General features: G+C 39.9%; 1 protein-coding gene across 1 annotated transcript; it reads left to right on the forward strand.

The window, feature by feature from the left end:
- Positions 1-3,035: 3,035 nt before the first annotated feature.
- mpp1 (membrane protein, palmitoylated 1) lies at positions 3,036-19,035 on the forward strand. Its single transcript, XM_027018359.2, has 12 exons — positions 3,036-3,420; positions 14,318-14,446; positions 14,554-14,632; positions 14,780-14,865; positions 14,969-15,037; positions 16,375-16,571; positions 16,756-16,859; positions 16,947-17,027; positions 17,236-17,316; positions 17,624-17,826; positions 18,026-18,100; positions 18,278-19,035. Exons 1-12 carry the CDS (start codon positions 3,298-3,300, stop codon positions 18,452-18,454), a joined length of 1,404 nt encoding a protein of 467 aa, XP_026874160.1. The 5' UTR covers positions 3,036-3,297; the 3' UTR covers positions 18,455-19,035.
- Positions 19,036-19,069: the final 34 nt, after the last annotated feature.

The raw sequence follows: 19,069 nt of genomic DNA on the forward strand, positions 1-19,069 counted from the left end.
TGTTCAGTTTCGTTTTTATTACTTTCATTAAACAGTTCAGTTGGAGACCTGCACCTCTTTCTCCTTTTTTGTCTGCACATTCTTCCCCCATGACAGTACCCAGCCTCCAGGTTTATTTTACTGTCCCTGGTTTGCCTTTTATCCCCATCACCGTGTGTGCGCCCATCTGTGTTAGTATCATCTTTAGAGATGTTTTATGCTGAATAAATGCTGAATAAATGAACTCACTGGCCATGAGGGCTAAATCTTCACTAAGAAGATTTAGTGTTTTCTTGATCAAAGCTAAAAAAACACTCAAATTCAACACATCACTTTTCTCATCTCTGTTCCTGCTCTCGCAGCACCTGCATCAGTGGTCCTCTCCTGCCTCAAGGCCTGGGGACCTTGTCTGATTTGGACATGCTTCAGGAGCCATGCGTTGAAGGAGGGAGACTGTCACAGTTTCCCTTGTCACCAGTCTTCACATGATGCTAAGAGCTATGTGATTTTGAGTTTATTTCTGTTTTGGTTCCCATGATAATGTCTTCATGTAGTTTTGTTTTGATGTCTGTTTCCGCCCTTGTCAGTTCTTCTTCTCAGTTCTTGTCAATTATATACTCTCTCCTTGTGGTTCACACCAGTTCACTCTATGTGAGCCTAAATATACCTCTTGTTCTTCCATATTGATTGTTAGTTCTTTGTTTGTTGTCTGGAAGCTATGTTAGTGTTGTTGTCAGCAATTTTAGTCAAGTTCTTCATGCAAGTTTGCTTTGTGTCTGATTTACATTTTGATACACACTGTTGTTTCTCTTATTTGGTTTTAGTTTCCATTTTGCAGTTTTGTTTAGATAGTGTTATAGCTGTTTTTGAGTTTTAGTTTCTCTTAATGAAAACCTCAGCTTACACTTGTGTCCTTCTTTTGTCAAATCATAACATGTCAAACTGATACACATCCTGTTGCATTCTCACGCCATCTAAAAATGAAAGACACTTTGATACGATTGTGGATGAACAGTTGTCATTCTCATATCATGTCACAAACTTGACTTGGTTATGTAGGTTTCTCCTCTTCAACTGTTAGAGAATTTGTCAATTTCTCTCTGAGAAGGCTACCCAGGAGTTCGTGCAGTCTCGTCATCTCCAGGAACTTTGATGCTTGTCTACAAGCCCAAACATGGGCCTGCTCCCTTCTACATAACATACTTATTATGCAGCTGCACTTAGTTTGGATGCCTGTTTGTTATGACACCCAGCATTGTAACATTATGAAACACCATGAGGATAAAGGCATAATTATTAGCACTGTGTTTAAAACAGATATAAAAACAAAGGGTAATTTCTGTGGGCAACTGTAAGATAAACAGTCCCCATTTTTCCTAATGCTGCTGCAAAAACTCTAATATGTTGCCCACAGAGAAAACAAAGCACTACTATATAAATATATAAATATCAATATCTCATCTGTGACATATAAGTTAGAAGAATGCTGCACAATGCACCAGACATGTATTACAAGTTGGCCTCCTTACCATAATGCACATTGGAAAAGGTCAGAGCTCTCAGCAAATCTTCCACAACCCACACAAGTAGACTCCCTCACAACTCCCTCACCATTCACAATCCAAAGGTTTCTAAGAATGCACCAGAAAAGATCTGAAGTATAGAATGGACCCACATATTTCAAACACAATAAATGTAAGAGATGAGAAAAGGAAGCAGGAATTACTTTATTGCAATGATTGACATTACTTGCCTTTATCTATTTAATGTAATTTTCAGTAATGTTACTATTTAATTACTATGTAACGTAATAATCAATAATAAAACAAACTATAGCTTTTGTGATAAAATTTTAATGTATTCACAGCTGTGAAGATAAATTCTAAATAAAAATCTAATTATATCTATATAATCTAATTATATTTATAAAAATATCTACCCATATGAGAAAGACAAGAATTGTAGAGAATTCTTATTGAAATTACACAAATATTTTGTAATTAGTAAAAACATTGTGCTACAGACCTTCAACTACAAAATGGAGAGACCTCATAATACATTACAAGTCAGACTCATTTAGTACAAAATGCAATGTTAATTTCGTTTTTTTCTATCATCATCTTTATTTTGAAGCTTACCCTTACATAGCAGAAGCTTTTGTGGGTGCACTTGGCATAAAACTTAGAGGTTTCAGCCTTGTTACAGTCAGCCTTATCTTTGTTTCCTGTGGTGAGAGGTTGGAAAAACAGCTGAATAATACGTTTTGGATGCGTCCTTCATAAAATGATATAAATCAGCATATTTCTTAAAGCCTATATATTTCAAGGCATACTCTGAACTCTCTTTTACGTGAGGAGGTATGTGGTTGTAAAGCTGTGGTTTCAACTGAAAAATTATATTAATAATGAGAAAACAAACACAGCAGAAGAAAAAAATCGTTTGTAAGAGCGCGTTTGGTCTTCCAAACAGGGCGCTATAATCAGAACGAAACCAATTTATGTATCAGTACGTGCACTACCAGTGTGTCACCAGCAGATGGCGGTAAATCTTCTCTAAAGATAAGTGTATCCAAATAATAGTACTGTGAGCGGGAACTGTGTCTGGCAGAACGCAGGGTGTCGTTGATGCATATTTTTATTTCAGCAGTTTTATTTTAGCAGCCTTCTGAACGCCCACGGCTCTCATGTATTAGACTTAGTGGGGGCGTCAGACAACAGTACTGTAAATTAGTCAAATTAGCCTAAATTCTAAATGTGTATTATGAACCGTTGTATCGTCATCGTCATGCTAATCGTCATTCTATAGGATGGAGAGTGCTGCCTTTTTACAGAGAAGTCTCTTGGGATTTTATATGTAATTAGCGAGACACTAATAAATCACCCTTTTACAATGAAATATAATATTTATGTTGTGCATCTAAACTACAATCGCTTGTTACACAGGGAACCGAACAACCAGCACCGAAATCGTTAATGGTGTTGACATTTCGACTGCACTCATAGCGCGTAGCTGTAGACCACCGCCCCCGCCCCTTCCTTCGTGTTGTCATCAATACGTAACTACCCATTTTCCAAAGGAAGCTGCAGCAAACCGACCCCCTCCTCATGCAAATGTTTATTTGCTTTGTCAGCTCTGTCTTCGTAGTAACAATTGCCCGAACTTCGGACTTCGAGCAGGAACTTGAACTTAACATACAGTCGAGGGTTCGTTATCGCTCCTTTTTGCTCCTGTAGGGACACCTGACCAGCTTCTTTGGGACCTCGAGCAAAGTCAGCCTGGTCCATCACCTGCTTCTCCCACCCCAACCGGCGGTCAAAAATGACATTAAAATCTAATAAAAACGAATCCGCTGTCATTTCGGAACGGGTCAGCAGCGTTCGCACGGCGCTCTCTGATCTCTATCTGGAACAGCTGCTGCAAAACAAACCCAAGTCAGACAGGGTAAGAAGCTTCCCCTAAACGTCCTTGCTATTCTTTCAGAAGCAACGTACTATTTTCTTTCTTTCTCTCTCTCTCTCTCTCTCTCTCTCTCTCTCTCTCTCTCTCTATTTATCGCAAGTAATCAAGAATGTTGTGATGTTTACTAGCATCAGTGTATTAAAGATTTTTTGGTACGCACAATCCAGGAGCGCTGCTAGTCCATACTGGTGCAGCCCGGTTCGGTAAGGCAGCTTCGCAGTGCCTCACGCGACAACTTTGCTGCACATTCAATAAACGAGCCATCTTAAATTACCAATAGTTGCTAAGAATTTAAGGCCTAAGAATTTAATATACACTCCTTTCGACACACCGTTTTGAATAATTGTTTAATGTTGTGCCTGATAATTCCAAACTGACCGCAATCTTTTTAATGAGTTTGTTAAAGAAACCTTGGCGACAGGTGACTTCTTAATAGCTGTATGTTGGTCTCTTTCCTAGTATTGTTCTTATCTGGTTTATTTCAATAACTCTGTTATTTAATTAACCAGGTATAGCATTGTTGTTATCTTGATGGCAAGCACCTAAGTGTTTGCTGGTGAACACCCGAAGAACACCTAAAGCATTAACCTTATTAGCCCTGTTCTGGCAGGCTTAACATTATATGCCTAATGTATTTTTTCCTCTCATTAACCTAGCACTCTCCTTAGAACTCCCAGATTGAGGTTGCCTTGAGGTTTGATGAGATTGCATTTTTTAAGAAGAAGCTATGCTTAGGTATGGCTGGGGGAAGGGTTAATGAACAAGGCCGTTCTGCTCTCTGTTGTCTCCTGTGGACAATCTTTCAGGCTACTGGCGCCATTGATAGACTTACAATGGCCCTTCCATCCCTGTAAGATAGAACCTGCAGTTTTGAAGCCTATCAAATGGTTTGCTATTAAGTTTGCTGCCAGACTGGTCGGAGAAGTGTAGTGGAGGCTGACACTGGGTTCAGTTGTTTTGCCCACAGCAGTGTTCACGTTCCTAATGTGACTAGGACCTCTAGTACCAAAGAGTGGAATGAAGTATGACTTTTAAAGGCTGATTCAACTGTTTTCAACGTAACATGTGAGCGGGTATTTAACAGATCATTTGAGTGATGCAAGCTATTGTAAAGGAACTGTAGTAAAGAAACTTCAAAATCTTGTTCTCATCGATTTCGAATGTAGAAACATCTACAATTGAGAAAAAAAACTGGTATGAAACTGATATGGTACATTTACCTTGCTTGATGTTTAAAGAACTGATTTTTCGAAGTGCCTACAAAAATGAGGAGACACCACAGTACTAACCAATATGCTTAGTAGGTCAATGTGACAGCATGTTCTTTTTTGACATACAATTAGGAATAAATTAAGTTAAGACAATAGATTTTCTGTCAAGATATTAGACCAGTGTGAAGATGCTGACATAAGGAGCCCTTTCACTCTCTGAGGGAATGTTTGGCCTGGACTGCATCACAACACACTCTTCAGTTCTTTATCTAGAATGTGGGAGAGAGGGGTGAGGACTCCCAAGAAATGCTTCCAAATATTCTTTAATGTTGTCTCACTACACACTACACGCTAAATGTCACTGCACGTCATACTTAATGTTTTTAATGTCTGTCAGAACAGGCATTAAGTACCTTTCACACCAGGACCATCACTTTCCTGAACAAAAGACAACTGAGGCCCATTGAAGATGTGCTGATTAAATTACTTAAAACTCAATGTGAAATCTTAAAATCTTGAAACCCGAACACTACTTGAAATACACTTATGTGAGTTTTTATAACATGCTAGAATTTTCACACGACACTGAGCCCTGTGTGCACTGGTGCAGCGCATATTCACAGTTAACCTATGGCAAGCCAGAATAGTGCGGTATTCCCGAATTTTTACATAATGGAACAATTCAATATGCTTGGGACGAATGCTCACGCCTGCCCATATGTTCATTTCCCGTTGGGCTCCAGTGAATCACTGCTGCGACTGGCAGCAGGCCACTCTTACTCATGTATCGGTGTAGCTTCTCCCATCAGGCTGTGCAGTCCAGGCACACTATAAATAGACATGACTATGTCTGCTTTCCATGGCATGTCTCATCACTGCAGCAGAAGCAGGGAAGTCTGGGAAACTGCATGGAGCTGGTTACATAATGTATACCCTGTATGCTGGCTCATCCTCATGTGAACATTTGTTTTTCATGATTAAGCATATGTGATTGCAATTGCGATGTAAATTCAAATTAAAAGTCCTGTGCTAAAGGAGTCTGAGAAGTCTGTCAGTGACTCTTGTCAAGGGAATTTATTTTCTTTAATATAGTAATGAAGCCAGTGGTTTGAATCTAGTCTGGAAAGTCAAAATTCTGAATTCTGAAAACAAAGTATTATTACAAATGCCACATTAATGTAAATTGTTTCCTGTTTGGTAAAGAAAAGGCCAGCTTCGGTATACAAGCATTGAGTTAGTGGGAATTAACAAGTATGTGGTTTTAGATAACACCCCTAGCTGACAATGCCCATAGCCAATGGATGAAAAGCAAAGCAGTGTTGGTGTAAGAGCCTATGGCTTACCAATTATCATTTTTATGCTGCAGACGGCCTGGCATGAACCTAGCCCATGCTAGTTAAAACCAATTGCTTGGACCTGTCCAAAAAACAAAACCTTACTTAGTACATATGCAGGCATCTTTTAAGTGACTGGCTGTATCATTTGGTTTGAGAGTCTCATCAAACCTAAAACCTGGTCAGTGCGGTGTGAAAGACAACATCATACACAGCTGTGGTTCAGCCTTTCATTCATTGGAAATGCCGCTCCCCGCCCTGCAAAGTGTCTACAGCTCCATGTACCCACAGCATGCCGTTGGCCCCCAGGGCAGTTCTGAAGCATAAAGCACACTCATATATCTCCACGGTACTCAAGGGTATTGTTGAGTTTATGGGTTTGGTTGGGTAAATGCAGGCCTCCCTTGTTTGCTTCAAAATGAAGAAAGTGCTGTTGAGAGACTTAAACAGCTGTTGAGAGACATTCACAGCTGCCCTGTAGAAGAACTAATACCATAGCCTGCCGAAGGGGGGGGGGGGTCATGCTGTTCATTTGTCCGTGGTAAAACTCCTCTGAGATTCACTTATTTAAAATGTCATTCATAATTCCCTTGTAGGTCAAAAGTCAGTCTTTTAATGCTGTGGTCAACCTTACATACAGCAAAGAAATTAGAGGGTCTGGAAGTGTGATGTTGCTGATTCTCCACTGGCATATGTTCACATGACAGATGTGACTTAAGGCAGTGTGCTGAGGGGTGGAAACTGCTCTGTCCTTGTAGGGAGGATTTTAACTTGGCCCATTTCTCAGACATGAGGCAGGTTTTGTAACGTCTCTTTATGCCAATTAAAAGGCCTCCAGCCAAAAATGCTGACAAGGCTAATTGTGGTGAATAAAGGAGTAGGTAGCACAAACTCTTATTTCTGATCCTAATGACTTCAGTTCATTAATTGTAAAGTTGGCACTTAGCAGTGAAATATTCCTTATATAAACATTTTTTAAGATCATGATTTATTGTGATTTATGCTGAGGAAGTCTTCCCCTCCACATGTTCTTCTCTCTCCAGCTTGCCTTCAAACTGACCTTTTTATTCACAGCTGTCATCTTCCCCCATCTTGTTACTTGTTTTTTGTCCTTTTGCATCCCAGGTTGGCTTTTTTGTTGTTTACTGTGATTCTTTTTGGAAAGTGTGCTTGCACTTTAAAAAAAAACCAGCCTATATAAATGCATTATTATTATTGATGATAATAATAATAATAATAATAATAATAATAATAATAATAATAATAATAATAATAGTAGTAGTAGTAGTTGTAATATTATAGACGTAGTTTCTTCTGTTGAGACTAAGAGGCACGGAGAGGTATCTAGTGCCTTATGTACTGTTAATCATTTAGCAAAGCTGACGTAAACGCTTGATAATAACATTTTAATCACACACATTTAATAGCTAGGGAGCTGGCATGTTATCCTAAAGAGCATTATCCAAATACTAGGCCAGAAAGATAATTCTCCTGGTTCAACTGTATAGAAATGCACTGCACAAACTGCATTAGCCTACCGCTAGCAGGAAGCAAAGTAAATCAAACCAGTTTTAAGCAGCCTCTTGACTGACGTCTTGCGCAATGCCGAGTACAGAAGGTAAAACTGCAGATGTCGCTAGGCCTTGACTTCCGTTTTTCATGCTGTCTGCGGTGAGTAAGCTAGCTTTAGCTGACCCACGCTATTTTGCGCTCCTTGGGGATATTGACTAGCCCAGCGATAGCAGCTAACCTTTGGGCGGTTTCCTAAAGGCATGTGACTTCCTTCTGGGCTCCAGGCAGCATGAGTCAGCGGTGTGGAGTGGGTCTTTGGGGAAGTGTTGCCGTGCCTCTGTCAGCTGGCTGACAGAAACGCTTCGACAGCTTCTGGACTCGGCTTGTATTTTAGTCCAAAATCCAAAGCACACGAATATGTTAAATAAACTCGATATGGGTATGAGCAGTCTGTATGTGCCCTTTGGATGGGCAGGTGTAATTATGATTTAATATGACTGTAAAAAATCTGACCTTCATTATCTTCTAGGGAACTGATAAGGTGTTCAGTTTCATCCATTACTGACTGATAGGCTAAGTAAAATTGTGTAGTTTTGTAAATTATTTTCTTCAATCTTTTTTTTTTTTTTTTTTTTTTTGGGTCGTCTGAATTAATTTTTTTTTTTACATTTTATTTAAGGGTAGCATGTATACAGTGTCTTGCAAAACTGACACCGTGATATTTTGTACTGTCATATTTTAAAAGACCCACAAAAATAATTAATTTACAATGATGTGTTTTATGTAAGAAAATATTCTGTGAGAAGCATTACTTTAATTGTCTCTATAGGTATTCAGCCTCTGAGCTGTGGAAGATCCAAGTTTACAGATGAAAGGTGCATTTGTCTTAAAATTCTGACATCTACACCCATGGATTATTAAAGACCAAATACAAGATAATATGAAAGTGCCAAATACAGTGACATAAATACAGTGATAGCTGAGTTTCAATCTTGTTGGTAGAAATTTATTTTTAAATAATAATAAAGGAATATGGCTTAAAAATCTTTTTGTCTTCGGAATGTCATCCATGTGATGTTGATAGTGGACAACAGCTCAAGAAGTTGAACTGTAGGTGATGCAAAATGACAAAAAGATGTATTGTCTTTGGCTGCAGTGATTCAATGTACAGTGGTACCCCCATGCACAAGTAGCCCAAAGATCCCAAAATATCAAAAAAATGGACAAAATGTGTCAACTTTTAAAAGGGCACCTGGGAAAGGATCATCTGCTTAGTGTTATCTGTAGTGCTCAGCTTCTGTCTCTGGCTCAAACATCAATGATTAAATTTCACTGTTATGATATACAGTCACCCCCACTGTCACTGCTGATTCATCAAATATAAAAAATATCTTTGGAATCTGAATAACAGCACTGGAAATTTCGTAGTCCAAGTCAGTCAAAATGGTGTTTGATCACGGTTGTGCACCAGTGACATCACTTGGTAAATTTCTGGAATTTTCCATCAATTTATGTGAATTTGACATTTTTTTTTAGTAGCCAAGATAATGTGAAAACTTCAGGGAGGTCTATTAGGTGGTGCTTAGCCTTTAAAGAACCCCTGTTATTTCAAATACAACTGGTCAGACTCTGAATCTGATTGCAAGGAACTATAGAAATCATTGGCTGGGACTGGAATGAAGGTGATACAGTCAACAATATCAAGAGCTCTCCATACAGTTGGCTTATATTGGGGGATGGATAGAAAAGCATTTCTTGAAGAAAAACCTTTTTACATTTGCATTTACATTTATAGCATTTAGCAAACACCTCTTGCGCAGAGCAGTGTACGATATAAAACTACATCAAAGCATGTCTGAAATTTTCCAGAAACCAACCCAGCTAAAATGTTGGATTAGGTATTGTGGTGTCATTCAGATGAGACTGAAATTTGAGGCTTTTAGCCAAAATTTAAAACACTATGTCTGGCACAAACCTAAAAATGGAAACGCGAGCCCAACAGTGACGTATGGACATGGTAGTATCATGTTGTTTCTCAGCAGGAACTTGTCAAAACTGAAGTTAGGCTGGATGGCAGGGGATGTAAGGACAAGCTGAATTTTGTCCAATGGACAAATCAGAGGTCAAATCCCTGTCCAGTCAAAAAAATAATGGATTTAAAAGTTGTAGTCCACAAGTGTCATCCAAACAGTCTGAACTGCAAAATGCCAGGAAGAATGGGTGAAAATCACTCCCAAACAGTGGCATTTGTCACATTGTTTTTTAAAGATCTTTGCAAATATACTTTAAGATCATGTTGGTTTGCAAGAAAAATACTGCCTGTGCATCATTTGTAATCCTGGTGAATCTGATGTTATTTAATGTTGTAAGAGACAGTAGGAAGACAAAAACAAAAACCCTATAATCTGTCATCTACTTCAGATAACCCTCATGGGCCTGTTCTGATGTGTTCAGATAGCCCTCATGGGCCTGTTCTGATGTGTTCAGATAACATCTACATTCCCATTCAAGTTTCTAAAAAAGTGTAAACAACAAATGAATTGTTAACTCTTTCCCAGTGGTTGATCATTCTGATATGTTTGGCCATGTGCTGTGTGTTTACTGTGATGTATTCATCTTATGTGGTCTGCCCATATTTTACAGAGGTGAGGGGTTGAGGTGATAGCAGTCTCAAACCCAGGTCCTCCAGATTAAAAATGTACTCTGACCACCAGATGAAAGAGCCAGCTACCTCTGGCACAGCTACCCCGGGGCTCTTCCCGCACCCTCCTGTGTGTCTCCGTGTATCTATCTCCTTTCACATCACGTTCTTTGCTGAGGATCCATTAGGTCAACACAGCACTTACAATGATTACATTTCCTTAATGTGATTCCTCTGGCGTGAGGCTCCTCTTGTCGCTATAGCTACATCTCACCATAATGCACTGGAAAAAATCCCCACAATGTCTCTCACTGATATCACAACATCTTTAACAATATTTTTCAATTAAGATGTAGAGCATGCTGACCTGGTGTAACATGTAGACCTAATGGATCCTCTGTCCTTCTTGTTTTAATTAACTGTTTTTCCTATGTTTGTTGCCCATCATTATTAAATACTAAATTATTAAATTAAATTATTAAATGACCTAATTTACTGAATTATCCATCTGAGATCCATGGCACACGGATGAAAGACATCGTGAAGAATGTGTGGTAGCAGTGTGTTGCTAATGCAGGTGATACAGGATCACTGTTAGCAGTTAATGAAGCTCCACCACAGTGCACAGGATGCTGTCATATTATAAATGTTCTTCTGAGCCACTTCTAGTGATTAAAACCAAGTTATATTATAGTTATTCCAACACACTCAACACATTCTATATACAAATTAAGGCAACATGTTATTATGATTGGAAGTTTAAAATAGAAAGAACAGGGGCTTTATGTAGGTGCTGTTATCTAAAAAAAATCTCTAGAATTTGGTTTCTGCCTTTCAGAGAGAGTTACTGATAACTTTGTGTGTGATAATAGATCATCTGCCAGCGGATAACTGTAAGTTACATTGATATTGAAATCAATGCACTATGGCATTATGTGAAGAATGGGAAACGCTTGCCAGATAGCTTGTTCTCATTTCACAAACCCTGGTAAGAGACTTAGAGACTCACGTTTGCAGACACTAATCAGTTTTGTATAATTCTACGTGCTCCGATATAGCAGCAGGTTGAAGCAGCAGCAGGTTCTGTAAAAGAAGCATTTTGAAAGAACTTGGTCAAATTGCAAGAGGAGATGTACTATGCTTGTGCCAACCGATGAAAAATTATATTTATTGCCTGCTATCATGGGTCACTACTCCTACATTGAGAGGGGACACAGAAGTTTATGAGATGGTAAATTGTTCATTTTATTGATTTTTATTATTTTTTAGCCTTCATTTCCCAGCAGTAGTACTGCCTGAACATACCTGAAAATGTAGCATCCAAATTTTCCTGTTTGAAAAGTGAAATCAAGGAAATTCAGAACACGCTGCAAGCCTCCCATGAGCTTGGATGTTATTATGGAGCGCCCATTTCCTGTGCACCCTGAGCCATCATGTGTTCTTTTGGCCTCTGGCACTAAAGGGAAGGAGAAGGGTGTTCAGCACTTTTCCTGAACTCAGCGTTTTCCCACTTAAAAGCCTCAACCTGCGTGTGGCAGCGTCAAGACATCACTGGATTTTTTCTGGGCTGTGTTTGGGAATGGAAAGGGTCATTGGGTCTCATTGATTGTAGGATTGTACAAATTCCATTGTATTTCCTGTGCTTATACTGGTTACACATGGCAGGTAAACCTCAAAATCTGAGCTCTTGGTGCCAGTCATGTTAAGAACTGCTAAGCACCCTGTATTAAAACAAGAAGTAAAACAGCATGTAAATTGGCAAAACTGTGGCGCTGACACCTTCATCAACAATTCCATTCAAGCAATCCACCAGCTTCTGTTCCAGACTGATTAAAAATGTTTGGTGGCATTCTGTTGACTTCAAAAGATAAAGTGCATAAATCCAAGAGACCATTTGCATTGTCAAGAACATATGATGTTTTTTGCCTGCATATTCAGGTATATTTGATTTAGGGTGTCCTATAAGGCCAATGCATGACTGTAACGTTTTCCCAAAAAATCTCCATTCTCCAGAGTGATTCACCACGGTTTGGTCCTTTCTGAGTATTGGTGGTGGTGTTTTGTGAAGTTAATAATCATTATAAGAACAGACCATATACAGAATGCATGTGGCCTTCTGCTCAAGACCCTGTGTCTGCCCAAGCTTGTCAGCCCATCACGCATCACTAGTCTCACAAGGAAGCTTTCGTATGGAGCCTGTAGAGTTCATAGGGTTCTTAAGGCAAACAGTGATGAGAAACGTATGGCCTGGCTATGTGTAGGTAGAGATTATAAACGAGGTGGTACGTGCTCGATAATTCATACCAGGGATACGGCTTCAAGGCTAGGACTCTCTTCAATGGTGGCATGAGTTAAGCCTAGGACTCTTCCAGTATTTGCGTGAATTAAGGAACCGTTTATGAAATGGAACACACCTTCGGCTAATCCATTATTGGCTCGAGGAGCAACTGCGAAATCAGAAGGGGGAAAGGTGTCAAAGTATTTGGGGTGGAAATGCGAGTGTGCAGGAGTGTGCAGGTGCAGGAGGCAGGGAGAGAGAGGGGGATGGGGAAGTGGCAGAGGGTGGAGAACACAGAGAATGTTAGGGAATATATTGGCTAAAAAGAATGAGTTTTAGGAGTGGTTGCTCAGCTGTTTATCCCAGTAAATGAGCTTGTTTTCCCAATTCCTGCCTCCAGACCTTCTTCAAACGTTGGGACTGTCACGCTCCCATTTTGTGAGCAACACCTTTTTGTGTGATTCATCATTCTGTGAATTCTATGCTTTGATGAACTTCAGAGAAATTCGAATCCCATATTCACTGGAAATTTGATTAGTTTGTTAGGTATCAGTGTAGGATCTTGTTATTGAAATTCCTCGCCCTTAGAAGGCACGTCATGTTTTTGCAAGTATCTCTTGCATAATCCCACTCATTGCCTCAGCACACGAGTCCAAAGTTCCAGCCCTGTAATTACAGTCATACAAGAAGCATGGCCTTTAGCCTTCACTATAGTCATGCACGCAGTGGCACACATCAGATTAGCATTCTGGCACCACACGAAAGCCTGAGTCATGGGATGCCAAGTTATGAACTGGGTGTGCTGAATGTGTGGTTATGTTCACCGTTGCCCTTTAGATCCTTCCTGTGTCCCCATCAATGGGCTTCCCAGCTGTGTAAACTATTAGCCCACATTCATCATTCATTAGAGTGAGGGTTTCAGGCCTCGACACGTATATGGCTGGGGGTTTCCAACTCCTGGTCTGGAAGGCACAGTGTACTAAACTATTTTGAGTTTTTACTGCCCTAGATCATTCAGCTCAGGAATGGCTCCATATGTGGAATATTGACTGAGTACGTAAAGCACTGAACACTGTGGGTTTCAACAGCTCTGTGTAGTCTCTGTAATCCAGAAGTTTAGGAAAATGGGTATTTCTGGAAAAACTTGAAGGTCCTCCCAACTTGGACAGAAAATCAGTTAACAAAAGGCCTGGAAGTACAAAATGTGAGGAGCAGTGAGGTAGATGAAGCTGTCTGTTGCCTATTGTATCAGTAAAATCCAAACTGTTGTGTGTTACTTGTGTATGAACCCAACTAGCAGCTGTAGTGGTTGTTGACTGTTAAAATAATACACATCACATTAGAAGCCTCCATAGATCTTCTTGCTATGATGGCAGGAACTTTTGATCTTAATAAACGGCATTGTCAAATAATTCTTCCCGAGTCATTTATTGCTGTGCCTAGATTATGCAACCTACTGCAAGCTTTTGATGCACTGCCACCAAATGAAACAACAAAGGATGGCTTCGGTGATGCGTATCTAGCATCCTCCATTTAAAGAATGTTGTATCAGTTTGACCCAGTAGACTGAACACATAACCATGACAACCATGGTAGCTGTATCATGAAGTTCGCAATCTAATGAGGTGGCGAAAATGTGACTGTTTAATCTTTAACCCAGAGCAAATGTCACAACTCCATATCTGCTGTGAGGCAGCTTTTAACATGGGATGTGGCAGTGTGACATAAGGGTGTAGTGGTATAATAAGCATTATGTAACTGAAGCATTATGCTTGTGTCATGTCTACACATATAATGCAGTTTACCAGTTTACGGTAAGCAGAACTGAAGTCCTCACTGAAAATACAATGGGTTTACATGCTCTAAGGCATTGACATGACTGTGTGTGTATGTGCACTTTCAGGTGGCCATGCAGACGTTGGAAGCAAAGGAGCAGGAGGCATACAGCAATGGCAGTGCTGCCCACATGAACGCCAGCGAAGTTGCCCAGATACGGGAGGTGGCCTTTGAGAAGAACCTGTCTGAGCCACTGGTACTGCCTCGCGTGCACCGCCAGAGGTCACAAAGCACGGTAGTAAAATCCTGTTACAGCACTGTTAGCGCAAACATAACAAGTTCCCGTGTTCTTGTTTTCCGCAGGGTGTAACTCTGAAGATGAATGAAAAGCAGAAGTGTACAGTGGCAAGAATATTACATGGAGGGATGATCCACAGACAAGGTGCTTGGTGCTAATACTCGGACCCACTAACTGGTTATGAGCTAGTATGAAATGAAAGATTTAGGTGTTGTCCAGTGCTCCTCGTTGATGCAGTATTTGCTCTCACATGAGTCTCTTTCATTGACATGGTTTATGCCTGTGTCCTAGGTTCCCTACATGAAGGAGATGAAATCACAGAGATCAATGGCCAAAGTGTGGCTAATCACAGTGTAGACCAGCTGCAAAAGATTCTGGCAAGTGTTTAGACTATTCCCAGCTCTAGAACAAAGACTGCCACCTGTAATCCTGTTTTTGGAAAAAGGAAATTGAAAATGACTTTTGTCCTCATTTTTACAGAAAGACACCAGTGGCATGGTCACTTTGAAAGTCATCCCCAAGCAGCAAAATCGTTCACTGGTTTGTGAGGTACAAAAAAGCTACATTTAGCTTATGTCAAATCAATACCTTTGAATTTTATTTTGGTTCACTAGAATCTAGCCTGTATTGTTTTACATTAAGAATTCCGGTTTGGTATGACTGATGTTGGAATTTATTCATGTATTTGTTTTGTTCCACAAAACTGTCTTCAGTACAAGTAATTTCTGAATTACACACAGTTTGTTCCTTATTAGGTAAATCTTCTAATCCTCTGACTCAGGTGACTATTCAATCACTAGACAGGATAAGTGACTAACCATAGAAAATTACACTTCCCTAAATTAACTAGAAACCTCCTGTATTTTTTTTGTGCCATCTGCTGATCACACCCTGTCCTTACACTCTGTCAACTCATTTAGGAGCTAAAGCGGAATATGAGAAGTTAATGTGTCAGAGAAGTTGTAGTTCACATTGGGCTGTGCAATGGCAGTAGTTTTACTTATCAACAGAACAATTACATAGATGTGGTGGTTTATATTGTGCCCTCATAATATGAACCCAAACCTTTTTGCTGAATAGTGTAAGCCTATTCAACAGCAGTTTTTATTTTTACACTGGATGTTTTGCTTCTGCCATGATAGTATTCCACCAGTAGTCAGACTCGATGAGCACATCTAGCTGTGATGACTAAACTACATTTTTCTTAAGGGTACTAAAAATAGCCTGTAGTGACCTTTGTCGATTATTGATTTATTGAATGGAAAAACATGGATATACACTGCACTGAATAGAGATGTAACTGGCAAATCCTACAAGAACCAGAACACTATGTGGCGTTAGCTAAGCAATTCATCTGAAGAAGCTGAAGACTGAGGCAGAATGACATTTACAGGCTTTTCTTGCACATTATAACAGTAGAAATGCCTGCTGATTCAGACTGGATTAAAAACATAATGAAATCAATAGGTTACATGAATGATTATGAAAATGATTAAGAAAAGCTGTAAACCAATAGGATGTTAATGTCTGGGAAAAATATATCAGTTTAGAAATGTTCCAGTCATGTTTATGGCTACGGTCAGTGAAGTACATCTTTGCCTGTTATCTTTTTCAGGAGACTAAGGTATATGACAGATGTGGTTTGATGAGAATGTGTTTATGCATTCTCACTCATGGAAGAAAGTCAATATTCATATTAAGAAAAATATACACACTGCTTATTATATATTAAATATATTATGATTACAGTCTGAGAGTCTATCATCCATTTATGTTGCACCTATGCTTGATATCATTGTGCTATTGGTTAATTTATACTTTGTCAATTTATTTTGAATGTGAATATGTGAAGAATAGCAATGCAGTTGTTGTCTGTCTCCCCGCAGATGTATGTGAGAGCTCAGTTTGACTACGACCCTGCCAAGGATGACCTCATCCCATGCAAAGAGGCAGGCCTTAAATTCCAAACAGGCGACATCATTCAGATCATTAACAAGCAGGATCCAAACTGGTGGCAGGGTAGGGTGGACAGTTCGGCCAAAGACTTTGCAGGACTCATCCCTTCCCCAGAACTTCAGGAATGGTATAGTCCAACATAACCTTTATTTTGTTTACTTTAATCCATATTTTTATTTTTAAAAATGTACTCAGATAAGGTCGAGTGCAAACTGAGTCATCTCTTGCTAACTTACTGTTCTTGTGTCTGATATACTTATGAAATTTCAAGATTCCTAAATTCACCCCACCCCCTGTCCAACACTCGACAGGCGCGCAGCCAGCAAAAGCAAATCCAGCGAGGCCAGTCAGTCCTGTAGTCCTTTTGGCAAAAAGAAGAAATGCAAAGACAAGTATCTGGCCAAACACAGCTCTAGTGAGGAACATCTCACTCTTTTCACATGAACCTTAGACTTAATCTTAAACCTTATTTTGGCTGAGAAAATCTTTTTTTTTTTGTTAGTTTTTGATCGGCTTGATGTCATTTCTTATGAAGAGGTGGTGCAGCTCCCTGCATTCAGCAGGAAAACCCTTGTACTTATTGGTAAGATGGCTGTGGATAGGGCCTAAAGAGTGTCCATTCAGAGTATGAATTAAGGATTAAAAATTATTGATCTGTTCTCTTTTGCAAATAACATATGCTTTAGATTTTTGGTTACTTTAAAAGTACTGTAAGAGGGCAGGTTTGAAGTTACTCTACCTGTTCTGGTTTATATTTAAGGGGCCCTTCACTTTTATATTCTTTCATTTAGGAGCACCTGGTGTGGGAAGGAGTCACATAAAATGTTCATTGTTGACCAAATACCCTGAAAAGTTTGCGTACCCTGCACCTCGTAAGTTGATCCACATATTTATTGTACAGGTTGTTCCAATTTCAGCCAGTCATTGTTTGTCAGGAGTCTACACAGGTGTAGGAACTACTAGACATTAACAATCATTTAACTAGTCAACAACTGGCCTCATTTGACTGGTTTATAAAACAGAATTGGGTAGTTTTTAATGTTTTTAGGATGCATATTTCATCATATGTGCAGTTCTTTTGTCATTGTAGCTGTGTCTCATACAAGTGTCCAAAGTGATTTTGCATGGGTAGGTAGGAAATACTTTCCAGTCTAATGAAACACTTCTGAATTCAACCAGACACCACTAGACCACCACGGAAAGATGAAGAGAATGGTCAGGAGTATTATTTCATCTCCAACGAGGAGATGACCAAATGCATCATCAAGAATGAGTTCCTGGAATATGGCAGTTTCCAGGGCAGCATGTTTGGCACCAAGATTGAGACCATCCTGAAGATCCATGAGCAGGGCAAGATTGCACTTTTGGATGTGGAACCTCAGGTAATCCAAAGTTTCACTAGTATCTTTTCAGATCGTGAAAGTTATGGAAGACAGAATGCCCAACATGTCCACCTTATTACAGTATCAGAAAACCAAACTACTTCCCCTACACTTGACCTTTACTAATTAAATGTACCATCACTGTAGATGAACCAATTTTGTCAACATGCATTCATGAGGGTCCTTCCTTTTCTTCCAGACTCTGAAGCTCCTCAGAACAGCTGATTTTGCTCCACTTGTTGTGTTCATAGCTCCAACCAATACCGGCAGCCAGGTAGACTCATTTTGAAGTTTCATTTTTGACAACCCAATAAATTATTTTTTTTTATCAGTGAGAGGTGCACAGAAGTTTTCCATCTCAGAAATAAAATCCTTAACAATGATCAATTAGACCAAGTATCAAAGGAGTTCATTTAAAGACATTTGTTCCAAGGCTCCATTTTCTTCACAGACAGAGGCTCTGCAAAACATACAGAAAGAATCGGATGCCATTCTCAGCACGTATCGTCACTTCTTTGACGTGGCACTGGTGAACAACGACATCACTGAGAGCGTGAAGGGCGTGGAGGAGGCCTTGGAGGGCGCCTCCACCAGGCCGCAGTGGGTGCCTGTGTCTTGGGTCTACTAACATCCACACAGCCCTTCACCAACCTCTCCCACGACCGGGGCAGGGGCGGAGGCGACGGACCCTTGCTGTTCTAAAGCAGGTGCAGTGCCACGTCATGAGACTACACCAAGACCAGGCTGTTGTATTCGCATGTGCAGGCAGCTAGCCCTGGCTTCAGTGTTTGCAAGGATGTTTATTTTATTAAAGCAATAAGTTGGATTGGTTTGTCAGATATGACTTGAGTTTTGCCATCGAGATTTACAGAGCGGTGAGCAGGACGCTGTGCTAGTAAACATCAGGCAGGTGTGCTAGTTCATGCAAAAAGGACCACTACTGTGATAAACACCCTTCTGCTCAACAAGGTCTGATCTTTGCTCAACCTTTGCTGTGCTCTTCATGGGCCTTTGCATCATTTTAACAGGAAGTGCCATGGAACTACCAGTTTAAATGTTTACACTTCATACTATAGTAAAAACAGGGAAGTCATGTCACCAGTTAATGCAGATCTAAGATACTTTAGCCACCTTTAAGTGTTTCTCATACTGGATGCTGCTCATTGGGTCTTGCACTTCCAAAATAAACTGAATAAACATCCAACACTGGCTGTCTTGAGCATTGGTATTTGAAGAAAAACAG

The sequence above is a fragment of the Electrophorus electricus genome, chromosome 6 (genome assembly GCF_013358815.1).
Source record: "Electrophorus electricus isolate fEleEle1 chromosome 6, fEleEle1.pri, whole genome shotgun sequence".
NCBI lineage: Eukaryota > Metazoa > Chordata > Actinopteri > Gymnotiformes > Gymnotidae > Electrophorus > Electrophorus electricus.

Coding starts and splice junctions, on each gene's coding strand:
- mpp1 (XM_027018359.2), top strand. CDS start 3,298: ATGACATTAAAATCTAATAAAAACGAATCCGCTGTCATTTCGGAACGG. Junction 17,028..17,235: donor GAAAACCCTTGTACTTATTG/GTAAGATGGCTG, acceptor TCTTTCATTTAG/GAGCACCTGGTGTGGGAAGG. Junction 17,317..17,623: donor GTTTGCGTACCCTGCACCTC/GTAAGTTGATCC, acceptor GAATTCAACCAG/ACACCACTAGACCACCACGG.